This window comes from Rhinichthys klamathensis, unplaced genomic scaffold, assembly GCF_029890125.1.
Source record: "Rhinichthys klamathensis goyatoka isolate OS25496 unplaced genomic scaffold, OSU_Roscu_1.1 h1tg000269l_1, whole genome shotgun sequence".
Lineage (NCBI taxonomy): Eukaryota > Metazoa > Chordata > Actinopteri > Cypriniformes > Leuciscidae > Rhinichthys > Rhinichthys klamathensis.
The window spans coordinates 927,164-952,075 of NW_026606789.1; the positions used below are offsets into that span (position 1 = coordinate 927,164).

The 24,912-nt window shown below is 39.0% G+C and overlaps 1 protein-coding gene across 1 annotated transcript; it reads left to right on the top strand.

The window, feature by feature from the left end:
* Positions 1 to 361: 361 nt before the first annotated feature.
* On the top strand, positions 362 to 24,325 carry avpr2aa (arginine vasopressin receptor 2a, duplicate a). The gene is made up of 7 exons (XM_056268158.1): positions 362 to 796; positions 1,261 to 1,321; positions 13,157 to 13,470; positions 14,209 to 14,454; positions 14,666 to 14,812; positions 21,645 to 22,248; positions 23,891 to 24,325. The coding sequence occupies exons 3-7, from the start codon at positions 13,159 to 13,161 to the stop codon at positions 24,088 to 24,090; spliced, it is 1,509 nt and encodes a 502-aa protein (XP_056124133.1). The 5' UTR covers positions 362 to 796; positions 1,261 to 1,321; positions 13,157 to 13,158; the 3' UTR covers positions 24,091 to 24,325.
* Positions 24,326 to 24,912: the final 587 nt, after the last annotated feature.

Here is a 24,912-nt window from a genome sequence, read left to right on the forward strand (position 1 = left end):
CAGTGGAATACAAACCAGAAAATCATTGGCAAACAGCTGAAGACATGCAAAGACATTTCACAATTTACACATATGGAAACACATTGTGTATTGAGTGAATGTTAATCAGGCATCTTATTAGTCCAACGGAATAAAATAATTAAAGAGTGCAGTCACACCCAGAGGAGGTTAATGTAAATATGGAAGCAAATATTGACACAGATCACCTAGTCTGAACATTGTCACTATAGCACAAGTTGTGACAAAGAGCTCTCAGCTTCTATTTATCTGTTCTCTGTGTCACAGTGGAGATGGATGTATAAGAACACCTCATGTTATTGGCTCCTCCCCTCATCTAACAACACAAGAGACCTGAGAAAAGGAGAGAAGGGAGGGAGCGAAGGACGAGAGAGGGCGAGTGCATGTAAGAGATATGTTTATACTAAGCCAGGCTCAAATTCAACGCCATCGGTGCACCGGTGCTCATGTAATGTGGGAAATTAAAGCTCAGACACGCAGAGTCTCAGGAATGGTGGGACATTTCTTGGAATAAATTGCGTACCTCTATCCGAGGGCTCCATGAAGAAATGAAGCTCTGAATTCTGTGAACATAAACTCGGGTGAAAGCTGCAAAACACTACAGCTTTACAAGTTCACAAAGGGTGGTGAAATATCTGAACGCTCTTCAGAGGCAGCTCGGAGGCTCTTATGTCAACCAACCATCACGAAGCAAAACCGCAGCTTTGAAGAACTGAACGAGGCTCCTCACAAAACACATGGATTACATGGATTATTGCTGCTGATTCAAGAACACAGAGTAAGTTTTTTTTATTTAAATAAAGTGCATATGCATGCACGGCAAAAAAATATTTTCTTGTTAAGTTTGTTTTGGAAATACAAATAAACATCCTTTTAAACATTTATGCAAAATAAAATAAAGAAATATAAAGAAATGTACAGATGTTTTCAGAGTATGGGATAATATGAAAATAAAATAGGTCTAATACTAATGTGTAATTTTAAAAAGTGCCCAGAGAACGCTTTCAAAGTTATTTACTGTAAGAATAAGTCAAACTCTGTCCGAATCCATTAGAATGGGAGTATGCATGCCACACTGACAGAACTATAGTTTTTATGTGCTGGGCAGTTATTAAGTCACCTTTTTCCTCCACAACTTTCTCCAAAAAAGTCATATTGAATTAATGTCCTAGAATTGTTGATAACTTATTTTGAAATATAGAAAAGTATTTTTCCCATTTTTATTTGATTCATGTGTTTTAGGGCAACAAAATAAAAGACAAACTTCTATTAAAGTGAAAAACATGCACTGACGGAAGGTGAGGTGAGCATGAATGCACACACATATGGATAAATATACACATATGGATAAACTAAACAATTGTTGTCCGTTTGGTCAAAAATATGGTGTGTTGACATGAAACACATTGCAATGTGATTTTATACTCCATCTAAAACTATTTTAAATAGCCAAATTTAGTTGCTACTTATTTTAGAATTATATGCCGTTTTCATGGCACATTAATTCACATTAATTGAGAGACTACATAGAATGTGTGTAGTGTGTATTTTTACATATTCAAAAGGCTTTTAAAAGTGGTTAAAAGACATTCTCCTACACAATCATGTAAATTTCGATCTTAACAATTCATGGACTTTGGAATGTGGATACAAAGCACAACTAATTTGTTTACATTTACAGCCATATTGATGAGTTTTGCTCATGCAGACTTGTAATGTGGTCACTTTATGAGAAAAATGCTGATTCATCCGCTAACTGTTTAATCTCTCAGAGCACAGAGAATGTTATATGGCATAAACATTGCATTGCTATTTCTTGTTTTAACTTCTGCAAACAGTAAGAGTATCTCAGGGCATGAGATTGATGGTGTCAGTAAAAGCCTAAAGGGAACCCAAGGTTAGCTGGTAGGGCAGTAGCATTTAAACATCGGGTGTGTAGATAATGCCCATATCATGATCTAAAATCCAGCCTTCCCTCACCTTTTTGGGAATTTTGGGTAGCTCTAGTATAAGTGAAGATCTAATATAGTATTTAAGAATGAAAAATGAATCAGTGCAATCAGTGCAATAATCAAGATAAAGGTCATGTACTATTTTCTTTTATTATTATTTTATCATGATAGAAATAATTTAAACTATCTCTTATTATGGTCCCTGTGAACTTTCCGAAACCATTCATTCTGCAGGAGGTTCCCCAAAATGTTCTTATCAGGAGTGAGAAGCTGTTGAAATCCAACAGGGAGGTTTTGGAAACATGCTGACGCAATATTTTAGTGTGCAGTTGATTAAATTAATAAGGTGCTGAATACTATGATACATGGCAGACATCCATGACCCGGAAAATTAATTTGCAATTGCATAAGGCATTGGAAGATATAACTAAAGAAAGTATTTTGGAAATAAATTAAATTTTTAATGACGCACTAAACAGTTGTAACCTGACCTGTTTTCTTGGCGCTCACCATCTTGAGCAATTATTACGACCTCCGTATTGTATATCTGATATTCTGGCCAATTTCTGGAAGTCCAATTCAATTCCTATTTCAATTACTTTGCAAAAAATCTCTATTCTGTTTGTCAGTATAAGTGAAAAATAAGAGCTGTGAAAATAAGGTTAAATGAATAGGTTAGCCAAGCTCATTAAAAGGTTAGCCAAGCTCATTAATCACTTAAATTATATGTGCAAAATGCAAATGAGAAAAAAAGTGTCTTACTATATATTTGTCAGGTGTAGGCTTTGGTTCTGTTTAGTTTCAGTGTGTTTTAGTTTGGTTCAGTTTGCCTGTGTTCCTGATCCTTTTTCGTTTCTATAGTTTCTGATTACATTCACCTGTCATTCATTTAGTTACCTCTAGGGCTGGACGATTGATCGAAAAGTAAATGAAAACTAAATTTAGAACCTTTTTTTATTAATCCTGTTAATACTTTCCCCTTAAAAACAGTCAGCATGGAAGCAACATGGAGGCGAACTCGAACACCGAGGCTGCATTTACACTTGGCATTAACATATCTGTATCCTTGAAAAGACATGAACTGTATCCTTGAAAAGACAAGTGTAAACGCGCTTCTGATCGGAATGTTATCCGATCAGCGTGTCCAGGTTTGGAGGTAGTCGAGGACGCATTGTGATCGGATCTCAGTGTAATGTAAACGCAATCCAGCCATCGTGTCTGCATTCACAGGTGGACGTCACACAAAACCCCGTCCACTGTATTTATTCCTCCTCCTCTCTCCGGAACTGAGAGCTGTGTGGTTTTAAGATACAGTCGAGTGCAAAGTACATCGCAAATATACTGAAATGTTTGCCTTCGCACCCGAAAGGTGCAGAACCATTCATTTTCTGTAAAGAACGCGCATTTTTCCCACCACAGCTGGCAACATTCTCGGACCCATACGTTTCTCTGTACCGTTTCCATTACAACATCTATCCACATTATTAGTACTTGCAGCTCTTCATCCTCCTCATTTAGCGAGATTTGTAAAATGTCCCCGGAAAGAAAACCCACCACTTCAGGTAGACTTTGGACCGGAACCATCCTTTTTTTCCGCGGGAATGCGAGATCCGATCTGTTATCCAGATACAGAAGCCACTTGATGTGGACAGGTGTAAACGCACCGTGCCCTGATTGGCTTATGATCGGATCACGGTGATCGCATGTTAATGCCAAGTGTAAATGCAGCCCGAGTCAACACACACGCAGACAGTCTGTGAGCCCCGAAGCGAGATCCCTTTCGCTTGAATCCTCATGAAAGTTTGTCAATTGTATGTTTAAAGGCTTGCCAGTTTGAACATTCAAGTGATTTTACACCATTCAAGAACAACAATATGAAAAACATCTCAGTGCTCGCAAGATGTTTTCAGTGACACAGAGAGTCAAGCCGCGTCGTGTCTCTGACAATGCACGAGCCCTGAAACCAGATCACTTTCACTTGCGTCTTCAATAAATTTTGTCAACTGTATGTGTTTTAAAAGGGTTGCCAGTTTGAACATTGAAGCGATTTTAGACCCTCGGATGTGTATCATTATATTGAACTACTGCGCTGATGCATTGTGGCACACAAACACTCGTACAGACAGTAGCTCGCACATCATGTGAAGATTGCGCGTACAGAGAAACATTAGGAGCGCAGAAACTCATTGTCAATGCTGTCCTGTGATTTATCAGAGTTCGAGTCCCGGTTCAAAGTTAGGACTTGCTCAAGCCAACATCAAAGTATGTTTTCTTCAATTATTTTAAAATCACAAAGATAACAATGCACTTTTTCATTAGAAAAAAATATCCCACCTTTAATAGTCGAGCATATTTACAGTACAAACCTTGTCAGTGACCTATGAGGGCAAAAAAAAAAAAAAAGATCCGCTCATTAATAGTAATCGAGGTAAAATGTTCAATTAATCAAGATTTTGATTTTAGGTCATATCATCCAGCTCTAGTTACCTCATTATGTCACGAACACACACACAGACAACGTCGATCCAATTGCTGGTATTTATTAAAAGGGGTAATCCGTACTCACATCCTGTCCAGGCAAGGGTCAAATTCCAACAAAAAGACAGTCCAAGAACATAAACGACAAAACACGAGCAAGAAGCAACAACAGGAACGGAAGTGTGGGGACATTAACAAGGACTCCGTAACAAACACTGACACAGACAGGGAATATATACACACAGAACTAACAAGGTGACGGGATACAGCTGAGTGTGATAATTAGATGAGTGACAGACTAGAATGCTGGGAAATGTAGTAAATGTGAATGACACCGTGAGAACGAGGATCTCTAGTGATAACCCAGGGAAACACAACCAGACACTGTGACAGAACCTCCCCTCTACGGAGCGGCTACCAGACGCTCAAAGATAGAAAACAAGACAACACAAAAGTCCAGAGCAGGTGAAACGTGGAAGGTCCAAGGGTGGGATGGGAGTGCCAGGACCGTGCAGGGAACCAGGAACTAGGGGTGACGACTTGGCAGTCGGCCAGGGCGAAGCAGACGACCCATCGGGCGACCAGGGGGGGCAGACGACCCATCGGGCGGCCAGGGCAGAGACGACAGTCCATCGGGCGGCCAGGGCGGAGAAGACCCCTCGGGCGGCCAGGGCGGAGACGACAGTCCATCTGGCGGCCAGGGCGGTGAAGACCCCTCGGGCGGCCCGGGCGGTGAAGACCCCTCGGGCGGCCAGGGCGGTGGCTCAGGAACAGCAGACGCCGGCTCAGGTACAGCCGACACCGGCTCAGGTACAGCAGACACCGGCTCAGGTACAGCAGACACCGGCTCAGGTACAGCAGACACCGGCTCAGGTACAGCAGACACCGGCTCAGGTACAGGATCCGAGCCAGACGCTCCATATAGTCCAGGTCCATGAAGGCAGACGGCACTGGCTCTGCCTCCGGCTCTGGAACGGGTACTGGTTCTGCCTCCGGCTCTGGAACGGGCACTGGCTCTGCCTCCGGCTCTGGAATAGGCATTGGCTCTGCCTCCGGCTCTGGAATAGGCATTGGCTCTGCCTCCGGCTCTGGAACAGGCATTGGCTCTGCCTCCGGCTCTGGAACAGGCATTGGCTCTGCCTCCGGCTCTGGAACAGGCAATGGCTCTGCCTCCGGCTCTGGAATAGGCAATGGCTCTGCCTCCGGCTCTGGAACAGACACTGGCTCTGCCTCCGCCTCTGGAATGGACACTGGCTCTGCCTCCGGCTCTGGAACAGGCATTGGCTCTGCCTCCGGCTCTGGAACAGGCAATGGCTCTGCCTCCGGCTCTGGAACAGGCAATGGCTCTGCCTCCGGCTCTGGAATGGACACTGGCTCTGCCTCCGGCTCTGGAACGGACACTGGCTCTGCCTCCAGCCCCGGAACAGGAGACACCGGCCCCGGCTCTGGAACAGGAGACACTGGCTCCGGCTCCGGAACAGCAGACACGGGCATGTCCAGGATCCGAGACAGACGCTCCAGATAGTCCAGGTCCATGAAGGCAGACGGAACGTGAACAGTCTCTGATTGGACAGACGGAACGTGAACAGTCTCTGACTGGGCAGGCGGGACGTGAACAGTCTCTGACTGGGCAGGTGGGACGTGAACAGTCTCTGACTGGGCAGACGGGACGTGAACAGTCTCTGGCTGGGCAGACGGGACGTGAACAGTCTCTGGCTGGGCAGACGGGACGTGAACAGTCTCTGACTGGGCAGACGGGACGTGAACAGTCTCTGGCTCAGGCATAGCCTCCGGGCCCTTAGGGATACTGGAGGTCTTCCTCTTCCTCCGCCGTCTCTGATGGCGACGGGCAGGCTCTGGACTGGACTGAATGGGTGGTGAACTTAAGTCTGGAGTAGACCTCACCTCCTCTGGTTCCATGAAGACTCGAGGTGGAGAGTGACACCTGGACTCCCCTCCAGTACCTCCTCTCCTATGACCTCCTCGGGTCCCCGAAAATCTTGCCAGCCGGGTTCCCTCGAATGATTCCCTGGGATGGTCAAAAGGGATTGAGGAAGCTTTCTTGACATCAGCTTCCTCTGTCAATCGGGCCCACAAAGCAAAGCAATCAAAAATGTTCATACGAGGAGGAATCTCCTTAGGTTGAGACTTCCCTCTCTGTTGTTTCCTCCCCTTCTCATTCTCCATACCGCTGGATCACTTGTGACGGAGTCCTTCTGTCACGAACACACACACAGACAACGTCGATCCAATTGCTGGTATTTATTAAAAGGGGTAATCCGTACTCACATCCAGTCCAGGCAAGGGTCAAATTCCAACAAAGACAGTCCAAGAACATAAACGACAAAACACGAGCAAGAAGCAACAACAGGAACGGAAGTGTGGGGACATTAACAAGGACTCCGTAACAAACACTGACACAGACAGGGAATATATACACACAGAACTAACAAGGTGACGGGATACAGCTGAGTGTGATAATTAGATGAGTGACAGACTAGAATGCTGGGAAATGTAGTAAATGTGAATGACACCGTGAGAACGAGGACCTCTAGTGATAACCCAGGGAAACACAACCAGACACTGTGACACATTACTCCCTATATATTTAAACTTCTGTTCTTGGTTCAGTGCCGTTTATGATTTAGTGGTTGTGTTTTTCTAGTATATTTCTGCGATTCTTCTGTGTTAGATTATTATTAAATTATTATTATTTAATTATTAATATTTAATTATTTAATATTTTAATTATTATTATTTAATAATTATTATTAGTTAGATTATTATTAAAGACAATTTAAAAGGACTTCAATAATGGAATTGCCGGCCGTCCAGATGCTCTACTTTTAGCAGAAGGAGCAAAAACCACACAAGGGATTTTTTAGATCTGGCGTGCCTCAACCACTATCCACTCAGGGGGATTTCGCCACTTTCGTGGAGTGGGTGCTGGGGAACAACAGATTGGCGTTCACCATCTGTCCCGCTGCGGAGGATATCACCAGCCCCACTCCGGACCCAGAGTCCAGCCAGATGCCTCCCTCACACTGCACGGTGCCTATGCCAGAGCCCAGCGCAGATGAAGAGCCCAAGCCTGACGAGATGCCAACGCCTGAACCGATCATTGCAGTAGTGCACAAGCCCCACATAGAGTCTGACCAGGTGTGTGAACCAGCAACATTGTCTGTGCCAGTGGGTGTTCTCGTGAAGTTTGTGGGAATGGAATGGAGACCCGCCTATACTGCAGATGCTGAGGGTGAGCTGCATATGGCCTTTAGAAATTTTTACAAGGAAGTGCAAGAGGATATTTCCCTGAGTCTCCCGTCCCCACCCAGCTCCAAAGTCTCCTATGTCTCCACTGGTCTAGCCCAGCTCCAAGTCTCTTGTGTATCAAAAGATCCCACCCAGCCTCCCTCTTACACATCCTCTACTAAAGACAGTCAGTCCTTCAGCCCTGCCTCCCGTTTCCCTTCAGACTCTCGGCTCCCCCTTTGTTGACTCCACTCTGCTGCATGGATCTGACTTGGGTCTTCCAGGCTCCAGCTCCGCCTTGGCTAGGAGATCCCCTGGCTCCACACCCAGCCGCCAAGCCCTTCACTCCACCTCGGCCTGTCGACCAGTCGACTCCAGCTTGGCTACTCCCTCCCTCGGCTCCAGCTGGGACCATCGCCCTCTGGCTATGCCTTGGTCAGTCGCCGCTCTGCCTGCGCCACGTCCCTCCAGCCCTTTGGCTCCACTTTGGTCCTGAGTCCCACTGGCTACGCCTCAGTTCCCCAGCACCCTGGCTCCACCTCGGACGCTCATCGCTGCGGCTCCGCCTCGGTCTCCAGAACTGGTGTCGCTTGGTCTCATCATCTCTTCGGCACCATCTGAGTCTCCACCTCCATCAGCTTTGTCTAAGTCTGTCGTGCACCTGGATCCGCCTTCCAAGTCTCTACCATGGCTCCTCCCTCCCTCGACTCTGCTGTGGTCATTCGTCCTGGCTGTGCTTTGGTTTCCAACTTGGCTCCTTCTGCTCTCGTCTCCCCCCTGGCTCCTTCCACCGTCATTGCCACCATGGTCTCTCCCGCCATCATCTCCTCCTGTTTCCTGCCCTTCGCCAGCCACTCGCCCGCCTCCAGAGCCTCACCCTCTCTCCTCAGTTGGACTGTTAATAGTAGTTGCGTGAGGACGCGCCTTCCGGAGGGGTGAGTAATGTCAGGATTATCTTTAGTTCTGTTTAGTTTGACTGTGTTTTGGTTTCATTTTGATCTGTTCTAGTTTGCCTGTGTTCCCTGTCATTGTTAGTTGCCTTGGTTACTGAGTTGGGTTCTACACCTGTTCGCTGTTATGTTGATTACTCCCTGTGTATTTAAGCCCTGTGGTAATGCTTAATTCCATGTTTCCAGAGTGTTCCTGAGTATATGTGATTTATATTGTTCTCGTTGTATTCTCCCTTGTCATGTGCTTAATACTGGAACCACCCAATTGTGACAATATAATTAGGAAATTATTAAATTTCAGACTCTTTAAGTGCAAAAGTATCATGATTCCCGTAAAATCAAATCTTTTTTTATTTGAATATGGTACAATTTTGTGTCACATAATGTTAAAGGATGCAAATAACATTGTCTGCAGTGATAACTATTAGATATATTTGATCAATTATTATCTAATATTAAATTTATCATAATGGTCCTTATATCATAATGTTTACATAATCTGTTGAACCAATATGCACATCATAGTCCAAAACTATTTTTAATTTTTAAACTGTCGTTTTTAAAAATGACCAAAAAACATACTATTTAGCTTGTACCTACATGGTTAAAAAAAAAAAAGCTCAATGCTAAATAAAGCAGCTCGTTTAAGTTTGACCTCCTGAGGTTGACAATAAATATATTTTACGCACTTCCTTTCACTGAAAATTTTCAAAAAGATAAACTGCCTTTCCAATTGAATAAGCCATACTAATTATGCATTTAATAAAACAACTCACTGCACAATTATTTCATGGCCAGTCGTCTTGGAGCAACCTGAGGTGATCTGTCCAAGCACACCATCACACCAATACCTTTGCTGTCAAACCAAGTTTAAAACACTTTCAAGTATTCTGCATAAAAAAGTGGCTTGCAAAAGCAAAGTGCTTTTTTGTATCATCAGCTATATTTACTGTAGGTCAACATTTCTGCTGCACCATATTAGTGGATTCCACAGAGGGAAAGGGATTTAAGGAAAGGTAGAAAATGTCAAAGCAAGGGTAAACCGAACAGCTCATGCATCAGCTGCTTCAGAGGATGACCTCAAACACAGCTGTGACAAGGACATTAGCTTTTATTTATGACTGGACCTGGAAAGACAGCGCAAGACATTTAAAAAAACTCATTTTGTAAAAAGCAAGAGTTTCACAATCTTAGTATTTATATTTTCTAAAAGAGAATGGAGTATAGAGTGCAAGTAGAATGACAGATGATAGATATTATCAGGTATTAATTATGAGGTGCTGTAAATTACTTTTCTAAATGAAACATTCTTATATTATTTAGACCAGTATTCGGGGCTAAAGAGTTAAATGGTTCAATATAAAAAATAAATAAATAAAATTTACTTTCAGATCACTGACAATTTTCACAAATCTAAATAAAAAAAATCTGAATTAGATTTTCTGTCAGAATACTATATTACCACCAAAGCCCAGATAATTACACAGACATACAGCTCACACGCAGTGTAAAGAAACCTCACATTGATTTAAGATGAAGCGATTGCTGGAAAACAATGGTCTTTCAGAAAGAGAGAGATCGAATGAGAAACATAAAGGAAGGGAGAAAATGTGTAGAAACAAAGGGAAAGGTAGAGTCAAAGACATGATAAAGAGATGGATAGGCAGAAACTGTATAATAGGCACATAATTTTTTGTATAATTGTATAATTATAATGTATAATTCATTTAATTTCAAAGTATAATGAAAATAATTAATAGGTATTATCAAGTATCCAGGTTCAACCAGTCCATGATGAATTATCACCATTGTGTCTTTGTTACACACTATAAAATCCTTTCAGATTCACTGTGTAATGTATGATGATAATGTTTCATGCATTATGGGATGGTATTTTGCTGCTTGTATATATATATCATGAGCCTAAATGTTAATTCTCCAAACTTCCTAATATGGTAAACTACTCTGTTTTGTACAATAAATAAAATAATAATAATAATAATAATAATAATGTCAAAAACGTCCTTTTACAGTTTTCATTGAAAAGTAATAGGGGACTCTTTCACTAACAAACATGATTTTTAACAAACATAATTTTATATTTGCACGTATAAAATAGGAACTCCCGCACACTATCAGTACTTGCAAATAAGGTCGTAAGACCGAAACGTTGTCGCTAAATTAAAGTTTTATTTGCAAGTACTGATAGTGTGCGGGAGTTCCTATTTTGTAGATTGTCGACCAATCTTGGTCTTCCTTTCCTACGCACCTATCACCTACAGGTGTGCGATGGCGTTTGTTTATTGATATTTGCACGTATAAAAGTGAATGTATTATATTATTAAATATAATAATTTTTTGAGTAATAATTACAGTTATTCATTATTTATACAGTATTATATAAATTATATAAATCTTTCTATCATGACAACTCTCTGAAGAGTTTAGCAAGATAATGGATATGACAATGTTAATGTATTTGGTCATGGCTGAATAGATCTGCTATGCGGCTGCTGCTGCTGCTGCTGCTGCTGCTGCTGTTGTTTATCATTTCTGGTGCAGAGCAAGTACAGACACTTGCTTTTGTGTCTGTACAGTTGCTTTTGAACAGTTGCCTATATGGGTCAAATTGACCCACGAACACCAAGATCGTATAAAATTTCTGTATACACATTTCTTTGTCTCTTTGCCTTAGAACATTAAAATATGCGGGTCAAATTGACCCACGGACATCACAAACGTAATAGTAGTTATGTGTGTATATGTCAAAACACATCAGCTTGTTGAAACTTTCCATGCATGTTCATGACACTAAATTAGAAAAAGCATATAGGTTAACCGGTATTTCCGACAACTCAAAAATCAAAATGGGTCAAATTGACCCGTAACATCTTGAGTTTCATAACAGAACTTGGTACTGTATATAATACAGCATTATTTAACAATAAAATGTCGTCCTGTTAAATCTAATGTTTTTTGTGTGTTTTTTACACCATATTTGGTACTTTGGCAACTTGGTTAGGTTTTCACTGTAGCATTTTTCATTCTTTTTCTATTAAAATGACAAGCATTTTTAGAGCGGGGAGATGTTCCTGTAAAAGGAGCACTGGATAAATTTGTCAGTAAAAATTACATTTATAAATAGTTACCGTTTTTAATGTGTTGGGTCTAGCATCAGTAGATAAGAAAGATGACAATTGTTCCCATTTAACATAGCCTTTCTTATTCTCATATATGGGCAAACTTTGTATTGGTATGCATGGCCTTATAGTTATTTCTCTTTTGTGTGTTCTCATCTCATGCCCTGTATCCGATTGCTCACCCCACCTCCTCCTCTCTGTTTATTTAACCCAGCGTCTCATGCTACCACTCTTTCTCAAACTGTCAGTCTCATTTTTGCAACTGATATTTTTATTTTTATTATTTATTTGCATAGTTAAGAAAATAAACCAGATTTTATTGGGATCAAGGAGCAGTTGATAACAGACAAAGGAAGCGATAGAAAATGGGGTAAAGGAATGGGCAACGGAAAAACAGAGGGAGGAGGGAGGAGGAGGACTTTATGGAGTCAATCAGGGATGAGAGAGATACACATGGGGAGCGAATGTGATGGACTAAGCTGGGTGGGATAGTAGGAGTCAAATCAAGTCAGGGAAAATTTAGAAAACAAAACAAAAAAGAGAGGACTTGTCAGACTCATTTTGGAAAAAAACTGTAGCCATGGGGAATAAACCAAATCAAAGAGTGGAAGAGGAAGCAGATTTGTTTGCTTGCTTTTTGTGTGTCTGTGAAACAGAGTGGCAAAAGATCATAAAACAAGATTAATGACGAGAGTTGCAATGCGATGGCCATGTGTTGTGTGTATATACATATAATATATGTTTATAGAGTGCAAATTCCTCTGCACATGCTAATATGGCTAATACTAATACAATATCTGCCTCAGTGTTTTAAAAAAAAACACTTGATGTGCTTTATGTAATTCACAAAATAGCTAAAATAGCTAAATAGTATTTTTCGGTAACATTTTACAATAAGGTTTCATTAGTTAACATTAGTCAACTACATTAGTTAAACTTAACTAATAATGAACTGCACTTCAACAGCGTTATTTTCAACATTTACTAATACATTATTAAAGTAAAAAATTTTAAGTTAATGCACTGTGAAGTAACATGAACAAACAATGAACAGCAGCTGTATTTTTATTAACTAACATTAACAGATGAACAAATACAGTAACAAATGTATTGCAAATTGTATCATGGTTATAGTTTATGTTATTGACTAATGTTAACAAATGAAACCTTATTGTAAAGTGTTACCCATTTTTCTATTCAGCCTGTCATGTCAATAATTTTACATATGCAATTCATTTTTAATACATTTCCACATTTCGTTTCAAGACCATTTACATTAACTTCTGGGTTGCCACTTGATGTCCAATGTTAAATATGGGTTCAAAAACGAATCATCTATATCATTCCTCCTTGTGACCAATTCTTGCAGGCATGGAGACCTTCTCAGGAGAGGCATTCTTTGAGCATGCTGAACTCAACAGCACTTTCAGAGGAGGATCATACTTCTGGTTGGTCACTCAAAACAGCTCAATAAACCGCACTCAGGTGCCAGGTCCAGTTAGGATTCGGGACATGGCTCTGGCTCAAGCCGAGATTGGAATTCTGGGTCTGGTTCTCGCTCTGGCAACACTAGGGAACAGCTTTGTACTGTGGGTTCTGCTGAGGCGACGCAAATACAACGCACCCATGCACCTATTTATGGTAAATCTGTGTGTTGCGGACCTTGTGGTGGCATTTTTTCAGGTGAGCTGAACTGTTTAATGCTTAGCAAAACATTACAGGGTTGCCAACACAGACCGTCTCACGCTCTCACGTCACCATACTAAATCTCACGTCAAATAATGACAATGACAAAGACAATGCAAAATGCCCTTGATAGAAGCTTTCTCGAGAGCGCATATTTCCATTTCGTAAAACAGACATAAGAGCAAGCGAGTCGTGGTTAAATTTCAAAGACACGTGGGCATGAGTATCAAATAGGCGGAGCTCAACAAAAAAATTAGAGCAATAATTTAGACTAAAATATTATTTTCATAAAATATTTGTTGTTTGACATAAAATTTATGTAAGAAAGTAAATATTTTTTTGTTCCTGCAGAACATTTGACCTGCTAGGTTTGTTTTTGTTTATTATCTATAATTTATTGATTTTAAACTGTCTTGCTTGCTTTTTTTATTATTATTCATATTTTTTAATGAATTGGCCTGTAGGAAAATATGACTTGCCGGTACCCCTCAAGTAATATTAGGTAGTTAAACAGCAAGCAATTGAAAAGTAAAAAAAAGAAGTGTATATTATACAACATTAACCTTGTAAGATGAAATTAAAAATGAATTGTTGCATCCTCAAAACCTCCTATAGGTGCCTGTGATTGGTTCAAGCCATGTCTACAAAATCTCACTCCAGCCAGGTAACCAAAGTTGGTAACCCTGGCATTATTTCTTTTAAGTGACTTGCCAACAGCAGTTTACTGTTTTGCAGGTGCTCCCGCAGCTGGTATGGGTTATCACAGAGAGATTTCAAGGTCCTGACGTGCTGTGCCGCTCAGTGAAATATCTTCAGATTGTGGGAATGTTTGCATCCTCTTACATGATTGTTGCTATGACAGTGGACCGCCATAATGCCATCTGCTGCCCCCTGCAGACTTACAAAGGAGGGGCAGTTTCATGCTGGAATACACCCATCATGGTAGCCTGGGGTCTAGCCCTTGTTCTCAGTGTGCCGCAGGTACTATGGTTGTCAATACTAAAGTATTACAACATTTAAAATGTTATAGGAAGTATCAGTCAGAGAATATGCATTCTTATACAATATTCACCCAATATTTGCAATACATTTATCACCTTCAAGTCATTACAAACACATATGATACTTTTCATTCCATGAAACACAAAAGGAACTATTTTAAAATATTTTCCCAATGCTGTCTTCCCTACAGGTGTTTATTTTCTCCAGGTCAGAGGTCTCTCCAGGAGTGTTTGAATGCTGGGGGCACTTTGCCGAGCCCTGGGGGCTGAAAGCCTATGTCACCTGGATGACTGTAGCCGTGTTTGTGCTTCCTACCTTTATTATCACCATTTGTCAGGTACTGCTGCACCAGTGCATTTCATTTGTCTCTAATCCCAGTTTCCACATTCACCTTAAAAAAAATATATAAATGTGAAGACATTAGTTAGACATTACAGAATCACATTAGAATTATCATTAGTGGGCCTAGTTTAAAAGCAACTATACTGTATTTGATGTGATTAACAGTTTTTTATCAATAGTGTTTCTTCATAAAAAAAAATCAACATAGGGATTTCATTTCTTGGATGAGCCAACATAGATGATAGTTTAATTCTACTCCCCCTACACTCTATTAGTTCATATACATACAGTCCAATCTACCTTTTAATTCTGTCATTAATTACTCACTAATTACCCTCGTGTCGTTCCAAAACAGTAGACTTTTGTTCATCTCCAGAACACAAATGAAGGTATTTTAAATGAAATCTGAGAGATTTTTGTCTCTCCATTGACAGCCTATGCAATTACCACTTTCAAGCCCCAGAAAGGTAGTAAAGACACCATTAAAGTAATCCATGTGACTCCATGTTGAACTTTAAATTTATGAGTGCAAACAAACATCTCCAACACACGTTCACGAGAGCACCACGACGCATACGTGTTGTGTTGACGCCAGAGCAGACATTGTTGGGTGGAGGTGCATCGGAGATAAATATTTTGTAAATAAAGAGGTAAATTAATTAATAAATGCTTTTGGGGGGGTTGCGCAAACAAAGCCCTCGTGCCGCTACATAAACCAGAGGTTAAACCACAGGAGTCACATGGATTACTTTAATGATGTCTTCACTACCTTTCTGGGCCATGAAAGTGGTAGTTGCGTAAGCTGTCAATGGAGGGACAGAAAGCTCTCAGATTTCATTAAAAAGATCTTCATTTGTGTTCCGAAGATGAACAAAAGCCTTACTAGTGAGTTAATTAATGACAGAATTTTTTGGGTGAACTAACCCTTTAAGGTTGAATGAAATATCCATAAATTTAATGGAAAATGTACTTGTAATTTTCTACAAGGGTATTATCTGTTTTTCGACAGATTTTTTCATACAGTGTAGTGTGCTGCAGAGGTGATGTATTTTTGTAGGCCAACCTACAAAACACTGGAAGTTAGCATCACCTTTGACAAAAAGACAACAGAATTTTACCATATAGGCTTTTGTTTTATTGCCGAAAATAAGCTCTTTGACCAACAAAATTTTTACAATTCTTATATGTTTTGTTCATCAAGAATTTTTTAAAAGAAATTTAATACAATTGCCAGAAGGCTATTAAAAAAAACCCCATCACAATCGCATGACTGCAATGTCACCACCACTAAGCTGTTGACAGCACTTTCCATTTTTTTCAAATGAAAATATAACACAGGTTTCAGGTTTTAGGACTCATTCACTCACTCAGCTGTGATCTGGAGAAAATAACTTTTGTTATCTTTTTAATAAATCATGAGCTGCTGGGGTGACAATCATTTGAGGGGAGGCGGATCCCCTGACATGTATCACAATGCTTGTTTGGTGAGATTATGCTCTCTGACCTGGCCAAGGGGTTTTGGTCAGTAAAGTTCTATTTCAGGAGAGAAATTCTCTAATGTGCAGATCTTTCCTTCCACCAGCTGATACTGTTCCCAGCAAGCCAGTCTTATTTAAGGAAAAGTACACTGTGCATAACCCAAACCTAAAATTGCTTTACACTGAGTGTGGACAATGTGTCTTTAGCAACAAAGTTTTTTTTTTAAACATTTTGCAAGAATCTTCAACCTTTGTTCTGACCATTAAACACCTGCATGGTAATCCTTAAGCAAACGTCTTACTGGCATACAAATATTCTATATTCCTTAAAATACATAGAAAAAAACTCAACAAAAACCTGCAATAATGAAAAACTCCCCACACTTTATGAACTTACACGTGTAAAGTTGTTTTTGCCACTGACCTCCAGATGTCTTTTGACATTCTTATGAATGTTTGTACAAATGGTGGGGTGTTTTTCTTGCAGTTAATATTTCATACTTGAGCTTCATTGGTGATTAAATGACTTTACTTCTGTTAAACGTCCCATCTGGGTTTAGTTTATAAACAAGATTTCCATTAAGAGAGGTCCCAGATAGCATGTAATCATTGAAACAATGTTGACTCAGTGTTGATGCGTCAACGCTAATTGCATTGAATTGACGTTACAAAGTAATGTTGCTTTAGTATCACTCTTGCACCCTCAGTTAATGTTGAAATAATGTTGGGAATTCAACCAAAAATCAATGGTAATAGTATTGATTCAACATTACAAAGTGATATTTTATCAACATCACTTTTGCACCCTCAGTTAATGTTGAAACTATGTTGAACAAAAAATCAATGGTAATGCTATTGAATCAACGTTACACTATGATTGATTATACATCACTGCTGTTGAATCAATATTGAAATTAACAAAAATACTCAATGGTAAGATTGTTGAATCAACGTTACACTATGATGTTGAATCTACATCACTGCTGTTGAATCAGCTCTGAAATTAACAAAAATAACCAATGGTAATATTGTTGAATCAACGTTGCACTATGATTGATTATACATCACTGCTGTTGAATCAATATTGAAATTAACAAAAATAACCAATGGTAATATTGTTGAATCAACGTTGCACTATGATTGATTCTATATCACTGATGCTGAATCAATATTGAAATTAACTAAAATAACCAATGGTAATGCTATTGAATCAACATTACACTATGATTGATTATACATCACTGCTGTTGAATCAATATTGAAATTAACAAAAATAACCAATGGTAATATTGTTGAATCAACGTTGCACTATGATTGATTCTATATCACTGATGCTGAATCAATATTGAAATTAACTAAAATAACCAATGGTAATATTGTTGAATCAACGTTACACGATTGTATCTATATCACTGATGCGGAATCAATATTGAAATTAACAAAAATAATCAATGGTAATATTGTTGAATCAACGTTACACTATGATTGATTCTATATCACTGATGCTGAATCAATATTGAAATTAACAAAACTAATCAATGGTAATATTGTTGAATCAACGTTACACTATGATGTTGAATCTAAATCACTGCTGTTGAATTAACACTGAAATTAACAAAAATAATCTTTGGTAATATGGTTTGATCAATGTTACAATGTGATGTTGATTCCAAATACATTTTGTTGAAAGACTGAAAAGGAATGTCAAACAATGTTGCCATCTGATGTACCAATTAATGTTGAAACAACATTAATATTTCAATCACACTTCAATGGTGCGTCAACAAATTCCTGACCATTTCAAAATTTGTCGAAAACCTTTTCAAATATAAATGACACCTTTCCACCAGTTGAGTCAATTTATTTTATTCAATCAATCAATGACAACAAATATATTAAAATATCATTTTTTTTAAAGAAAGGGGGAGAAATAGGACAAAAGCATTTCAACCTTTAAAAATAAAATTGCTTCAGAAGTCTGATGCCATCATAACTACAGGTCCAGCGGTTCAGGTTTTTAAAAATCTGTCTTGCATCATCAGATTCTGCCTCTTTTCCTTTGAGTTCTCTGGAATCTGAAAAAGAAAGCATGATGTTACTCATTAACGAATCAATTCAGTTGTCATACATACAGTCACATTCAATAATGTTAATATACTAAACACAATATGAATCACTTTTTTTTTTAAAGTCACTGAAAACAAAATATTCTAACTACGATTATAGTATCGTAAAATTCTGTTTATTTATTTCTATGCTTTAATATCAAAAGAAAACACTAGCAGGGGTGTCGGATTTTATCTCCAGCCCTAATTAAACACACCTGAGGCAGTTAATCAAGGTCATCAGATCAATAAACACTTCCAGGTGCTGGAGCTAAACTCTTCATGAAGAGGAACAAACACCTCTGAGCTATAGCCATTAACTACATCTCAGTTCATTTTCTGTGAAACTACAGCATTCAAATAACACGTTTATCTTGTAGAATAGAAAAGATCTTAGTTTTTTTCAATGAAATTTTCTTTAAAGAGATAGTTCAGCCCAAAATGAAAATTCTGTAATCATTTACTCACCCTCAAGTTGTTCCAAACCTGTATGAGTTTCTTTCTTCTTTTGAACACAAAATAAAATATTTTAAATTATGTCGGTAACCAGAAAGTTGACGGTGGCCATTGATTTCCAGTAGGAAATAATTACCATGGAAGTCGATGGCTAACATCAACTGTCTGGTTACCGACATTATTCACTTTTCTTTTGTGTGCAGCAGAAGAAAGACATTCATACAGGTTTGGAACAACTTGAGGGTAAATAAATGATGACATAATTTTAATTTCAGGCTGAACTCTCTTTAAAGCTGCATATTCACCTTATGTAGACCCCAATCTCTTTAAATATCACAAAATAGCCATGTCAGTCAGTTTCTTAATAAACACTAGATGTTTTTTTGTTATTGTGTTTCAGTGGAAACAAGCTAAACTGAATGGACATCAGTTATTTCTCAAATTTAATACAGATTCAGGAATATGAATGATTACCTGATTAAGCAGTGATAAGATACAGGATATCATCAAGTCCCAGGTCAGGTGATTATGCTGTCGACAACAACTCAATGTATGATCAATGTCAGCATTATCATCACTCCTACTAAAGGAGCAATGTGTTCTGCATGCAAGCACTGACCGATACAAGACATGGGCTATGTTAACATTCTTGCTCATGTTCATGTCTCTTGCACCTTAAGAAATCTGTCAAATGACATAACTTTATTCAGGAAATTCCTAATAAACTTTACTAAAGCAAGATGCATTTTCTAGGAATGTAGAAAAATAGATGCTTTATTCAAAGACTTTAATAACTTTGTAATCTAATTACAGTGAGTAACAACACAAATCAAACGCAAATAAGCATGCAAAACAAAGGAACAGAGAAATAAGGTAGATGCACCATTGTTTGAAACGGTGCTAGAGAAGTCATGTATGTCAGGTGATTCAACAAACAAGACTTCTGTATAGGATGCACCTGTTTTCTCTCTAATGAGGAAGCATTAGACTATTGAAAAGTGCACATGCAAAGACAAAATGGGCGTTTACCAATCAGTGGCCAATATCAAACTACAATACAGGTAAATGTTTTTCAACCATTTTTCAACAGACTTGCTAAAATCATGAAGGCCCACCCCTAAACCAAGCCCACAGTGGATTACAGCAAATCGGGTAAAGCGGTTGAAAATGCCCATTGTGGTTTGAAAACGGCCCACTGATCGAGAAACACCCACTAGTGTTCTGCAGAGATACGCCTGAATGATCTTGTGCTCATCAACTACAAATCACTGTTAGTTCAATGTCACTGTCTCCACCCATGTGTGTTGTTGGCTTTCATCAAAATTTCAATGCTGATCCAGCACACTTTAAACATTGAAATGTCAATCTCAACCAAAATGATGGTTTAGATCAAAACTCAACATTGTATCAATGTCACCATGCTATCTGGGGTTTTATCCCCCATTTACTTAATAAACGAGTGCTATAGACTAGAAAGCAGTAATTCTCAAAGCTGCGCATTTTGGATATCCTCCTTATGTAACACACCAGAATCAATTCACCACCTAATAGATGTTCCATATTGTAAATTTGAAGATAATCCAGAATTGAGAACCGCTGTTTTGAGAGTATGAAGTTTTTTTCAATAACAAATCAGTGTTTTTCTACCAAATGATTTAAAGGGGCTTTTCATCTATTAAAAAAAAGAAAAAAGAAAAAAGAGGGACCTACCCTGACCTCCTAGGTTGTCTATTAAAGCCTGTTGACTGATTTTTATGTTAAGGACTCGAGATGTTTTTGCCGGGAAAATCAAAATGATGCGACGTTCACAATGTTCTTCTGCAAGACGCAAGCAGTTTTGTTTATTAACCGTGAGCGCCAAAAGTTACATAGTGTACCTTTTACGAATGAGTGAACCAATCTGAGTGAATCTTTTCAATGAACCAATTCATATGGTTCAGGTTCTCAAACGTTTTGAGACAATTCGATTGACCCACCACTATGGCTGCATCCGAAATCGCATACTTCCCTACTATATAGTAGGTGAAAAACAGTATGTGCCAAATGAAGTATGAATTCACAGTACTCATAAAAGAGTAGGCAAAAAGTACCCGGAAGACCTACTTCTTCTGGAGAGATTCTGAAGTGGGCATACGATGGACACTTTACTATCATGAGGCCATGGGAGAGGTTTTATGAATGGCAGTGAAGCGATGCAACTGACGCTGGTAGATCACAGGATAATGAAAAAAATGGTGAATGTAGTACGTGCAGATTACATTCATACTACACACATTCATAGAACGTACTTTTTTAGTGGCCAAGAAGTAATTACGGACACTAATCCACCAAGAAGTGGATTCGGACACGCTCTAAGTACACTTGCGCCATGTGCTTTGATCGTTAAAATAGGGCCTATTGACTTTAGACCAGGTTTCAGCTTGTCAATGGCGCAGTCTATTTCAGTTGCCTCAAAATAGCAACGCGCCATCAATCCGCCTGAACACACCTCGTTTTCAGACCAGCACGCCCATGGGCGCACAAAATGCATTTGCTATTTAAACAATGTGGCGCAGGACGTGAAAATGATAACTGAGTCGGGCTGAAACTAGCAAAAAACACCTGCGTTTGCACCGCATTGTGCCTGGTGTATGATATGTGTGTCAATGTGTATGTGTATTGAACAGCGACACCTACTGCTGGTGATCTTTAGTAATAACCTAGAACAGAATAAAGCATGTGCAATGTAAAATTTAATTAACAAGTTAAAAAAATGATGTAATGTAATATTTTATTTTTGTGTCTTTAGGTACGAATATTCAAAGAGATCCATGATAACATCTACCTGAAATCAGAACATGTGGTTTCTGCTGACATGAAGAAGAACCTGGTCATTTTTCACTTTCCCATTTTCAAAAAGCGGGCCAGCGAAGCTAAAGTCTTACACATGCCGAGAGAAGCAAGAGAACTCCATAAAAAGAATACCAACAGTGGCTCATCCCATTCTCACACCTGCAACACTGAGGACACACCAGAGCCTGATTGTTGTGGTAAATCTTGTCAGGATGGCTACAGTCCCAATGATCTAGCCTCACAGACTCACAATTCATCTCCTGATGTGCTGCCTCACATTCAGACTCACCCACACACCATCTGGAGCAACTCTGCAGCATTCCAGACATCACATGGATACTCTGTTCCTCACAGGACAACCACTACTGAAGAATCCAATACTTCATCAAATCCCTCTTTCCCACCTTGCCCTCTCCATCCACCTCTTACAGGTGTGTCGAAAGCTATGTCTAAAACAGTGAGGATGACTCTGGTCATTGTGCTTGTCTATACGTTGTGCTGGTCACCCTTCTTCATTGTACAGCTGTGGGCTGCCTGGGACCCCAACCCCCCTGACCAAGGTGAGAAATTAAAGACACAAGAAATATATAGCCAGTGGTGGGTAGATTAGTTACAAATTGTAGTCCATAACTGATTACAAATTACATGAAGATAATTGTAGTTAGTAATTCGTTTATCACATAGATTTGAATAGAATTGTTTTGTACCATATATCAATAAAATATAATCTGATTATGAGCATTTTAAAATGCAATCTTATCTAATCTAATAACAAGTACTTTTTTGAAATCTGATTACATAATCCAGATTACATGTAATCAGTTACTACCCAGTACTGGATAGCATAGCATAGCCATTTTTGGAGGTAAAGCATGAGGTACAACTCAATGACGACATTTGGCTGTTCAAAAAGGGTATTATTAATTCCTTTACAAGAGCACTGACTCATTGGATTGTGGAAGTGTATTGGAATGGTTGCAAATTATCCTGAAAATGTAGAGCCCGTCAAGTCAGTGTTTACTTGCAAATGCCCTCCATCTCTTCATCTCACGTTCTCCTAGACACATCCATATTTAAAGCCCTTTTCTTCACACCAGTAAATAACCCTTCTCCATTCCCCGCTGCTCTTACATCACTAACCAGATTTTGATATCTCTCACCACAGACCACTGAAAGCTGCTATACATCTGTGCTCCCACTCCAGCTGCTTTTGATTTGATTCAGATGTTTACGTGCAGCCAAATGGGCAACATACTGCTGTTGATTGAACAGTTGAATTTCATATAAACTGTTTAGTATTTGTTCTTGAATTTTTTGAGGCAGTGTAAAACTACAACAAATTTAATTTAGTTTAATTTCCTTACAAAATCCTTAACAAAATCTTGTTTACTTTATACTGTGTAAAATAAAAAGTAAAATCAAAAATTTTATTAACGTGCACTTCATAAAATTATTGTAAAAGTCATAAACAAACACTGGAATGAACAATGTAAATACCCTACTGATTTGGTTCTGAAGTATGTTTGTTGTTTTGCGAATATAAACTATAAATGCGCCGAGAGTGGCCCCAGCTAACAAAAATATGTTCTAAGAACATTTTGCTAACATTCCCATTAAGTTATGAAATCATTATTTCCAAATGTTTTCAGCACGTTCAAAAAATAAATAAATACAATTTCTAATTGTTTTAAAAACATCTTTATCTTGGTTATGAATCTTAGAGAAAACATTAAGGGAATGTTACATTTTGTCATTTTGCTAACATTGAACATTAATTTGGAATGTTCTCTGAACCATCTGAAACAAATAAAAAGTACTAACGTTTAGAAAATAAACGTCCAACTAAAACGATTCAGAAAAACGTTTCATGAATGATGTATACATAAAGTTTTTGTGCTAAATGTTTGATAATGTTATTTAAGACCAGATAACGTTCCTCGAATAATGTTTGTTCATAACTTTGAGAGAAACTGTTCTGAGAACATTCCCCGTTAGCTGGGGTGAGTGTTCGCGCAAGTATAAACAAGGTTTTATGCTAGTCGAGTTTTGAAAGCTCTCTTAGATTAGCACATTTCAAGGAGTCACCGTCTCTAATGTGGTTTATATTAGTAGTAGCCCTTAAATGAGGACAATAACTTGACCTCTATGATATTTGACTTAAGAATTGATTTGACTTTCTCTACCCCTCTCCCTCATTTTCAGGAGTGGCTTTCACCATTCTGATGTTGTTAGCCAGTCTGAACTCTTGTACAAACCCGTGGATCTACACAGCCTTTTCCAGCAGCGTGTCACGTGAACTTCTCGCTCTACTGCGCTGTCGGCCAAAGCTGCCTCGCAGGAGCTCGATGCACGACCACTCCAGTGATATAAACACCTCCACCACCAAGGACAACCAGTACTGACCCCTATAGAATAAACTAAAATTGAGTGTCAGCAGAGGTGGCGATTTATGCTGGTGTATCTGTCCTACGCATGTGGAAGACATGTTGTCATGAGATATTGCTACATCTTCTATTCAGAGTAGCTGAAGATGCTGTTTTAACTGTGAAGAGTGGTATGCTAATAAGCAAACTGGACCAAATGTGACAAAGATCATTTCATGAGGATTTTTATGCTAAAACGGACCACTGATAACGAGGCTGATCTCATCCACCAGGATAACAAACAGCATACTGAATGTCATAATAAACTTCATTAAACTCCAAAGAATATTGAGATAATTTCTAAACATATTTTATTGAAATTGTCCTCTGTTGTCTGAGAGATGGAGATAAAAGTCTTAACCGCAGAGGAAGAAGAGATCAAGGCCTTAACCTCAGAGCCAGCAATTTCAGTCTTTCTGCCATAAGTCTTCTTCAGATTCAGAGCTTGCATGGCAAGGACTGAGGAAGAAGATAAATTATGTGATCCATGCATGGAAACTACATCCAGGGGACAGACAGAAAAATCTGGACTAAGAAGTGATATTCCTTCCTTGTTGGACAAATATCTGACTTTCATTAACATTCAATGCATAAGGTACAGTTATACAAATGGACTAATTTGTATATTTAATGTGTCATATTGAATAATAAGCAGACTGACAAAATATGCGGTGTGCAAAGCAGCAACACTTTCAGTTCCTCAATAACAGTTGTAATTATTTATAAGAGCACTATTTAAATTTGTGTAAGCATAATAGGAAGTCATAACGAATATAAGAATGATAAAAGAATAGAAACTAA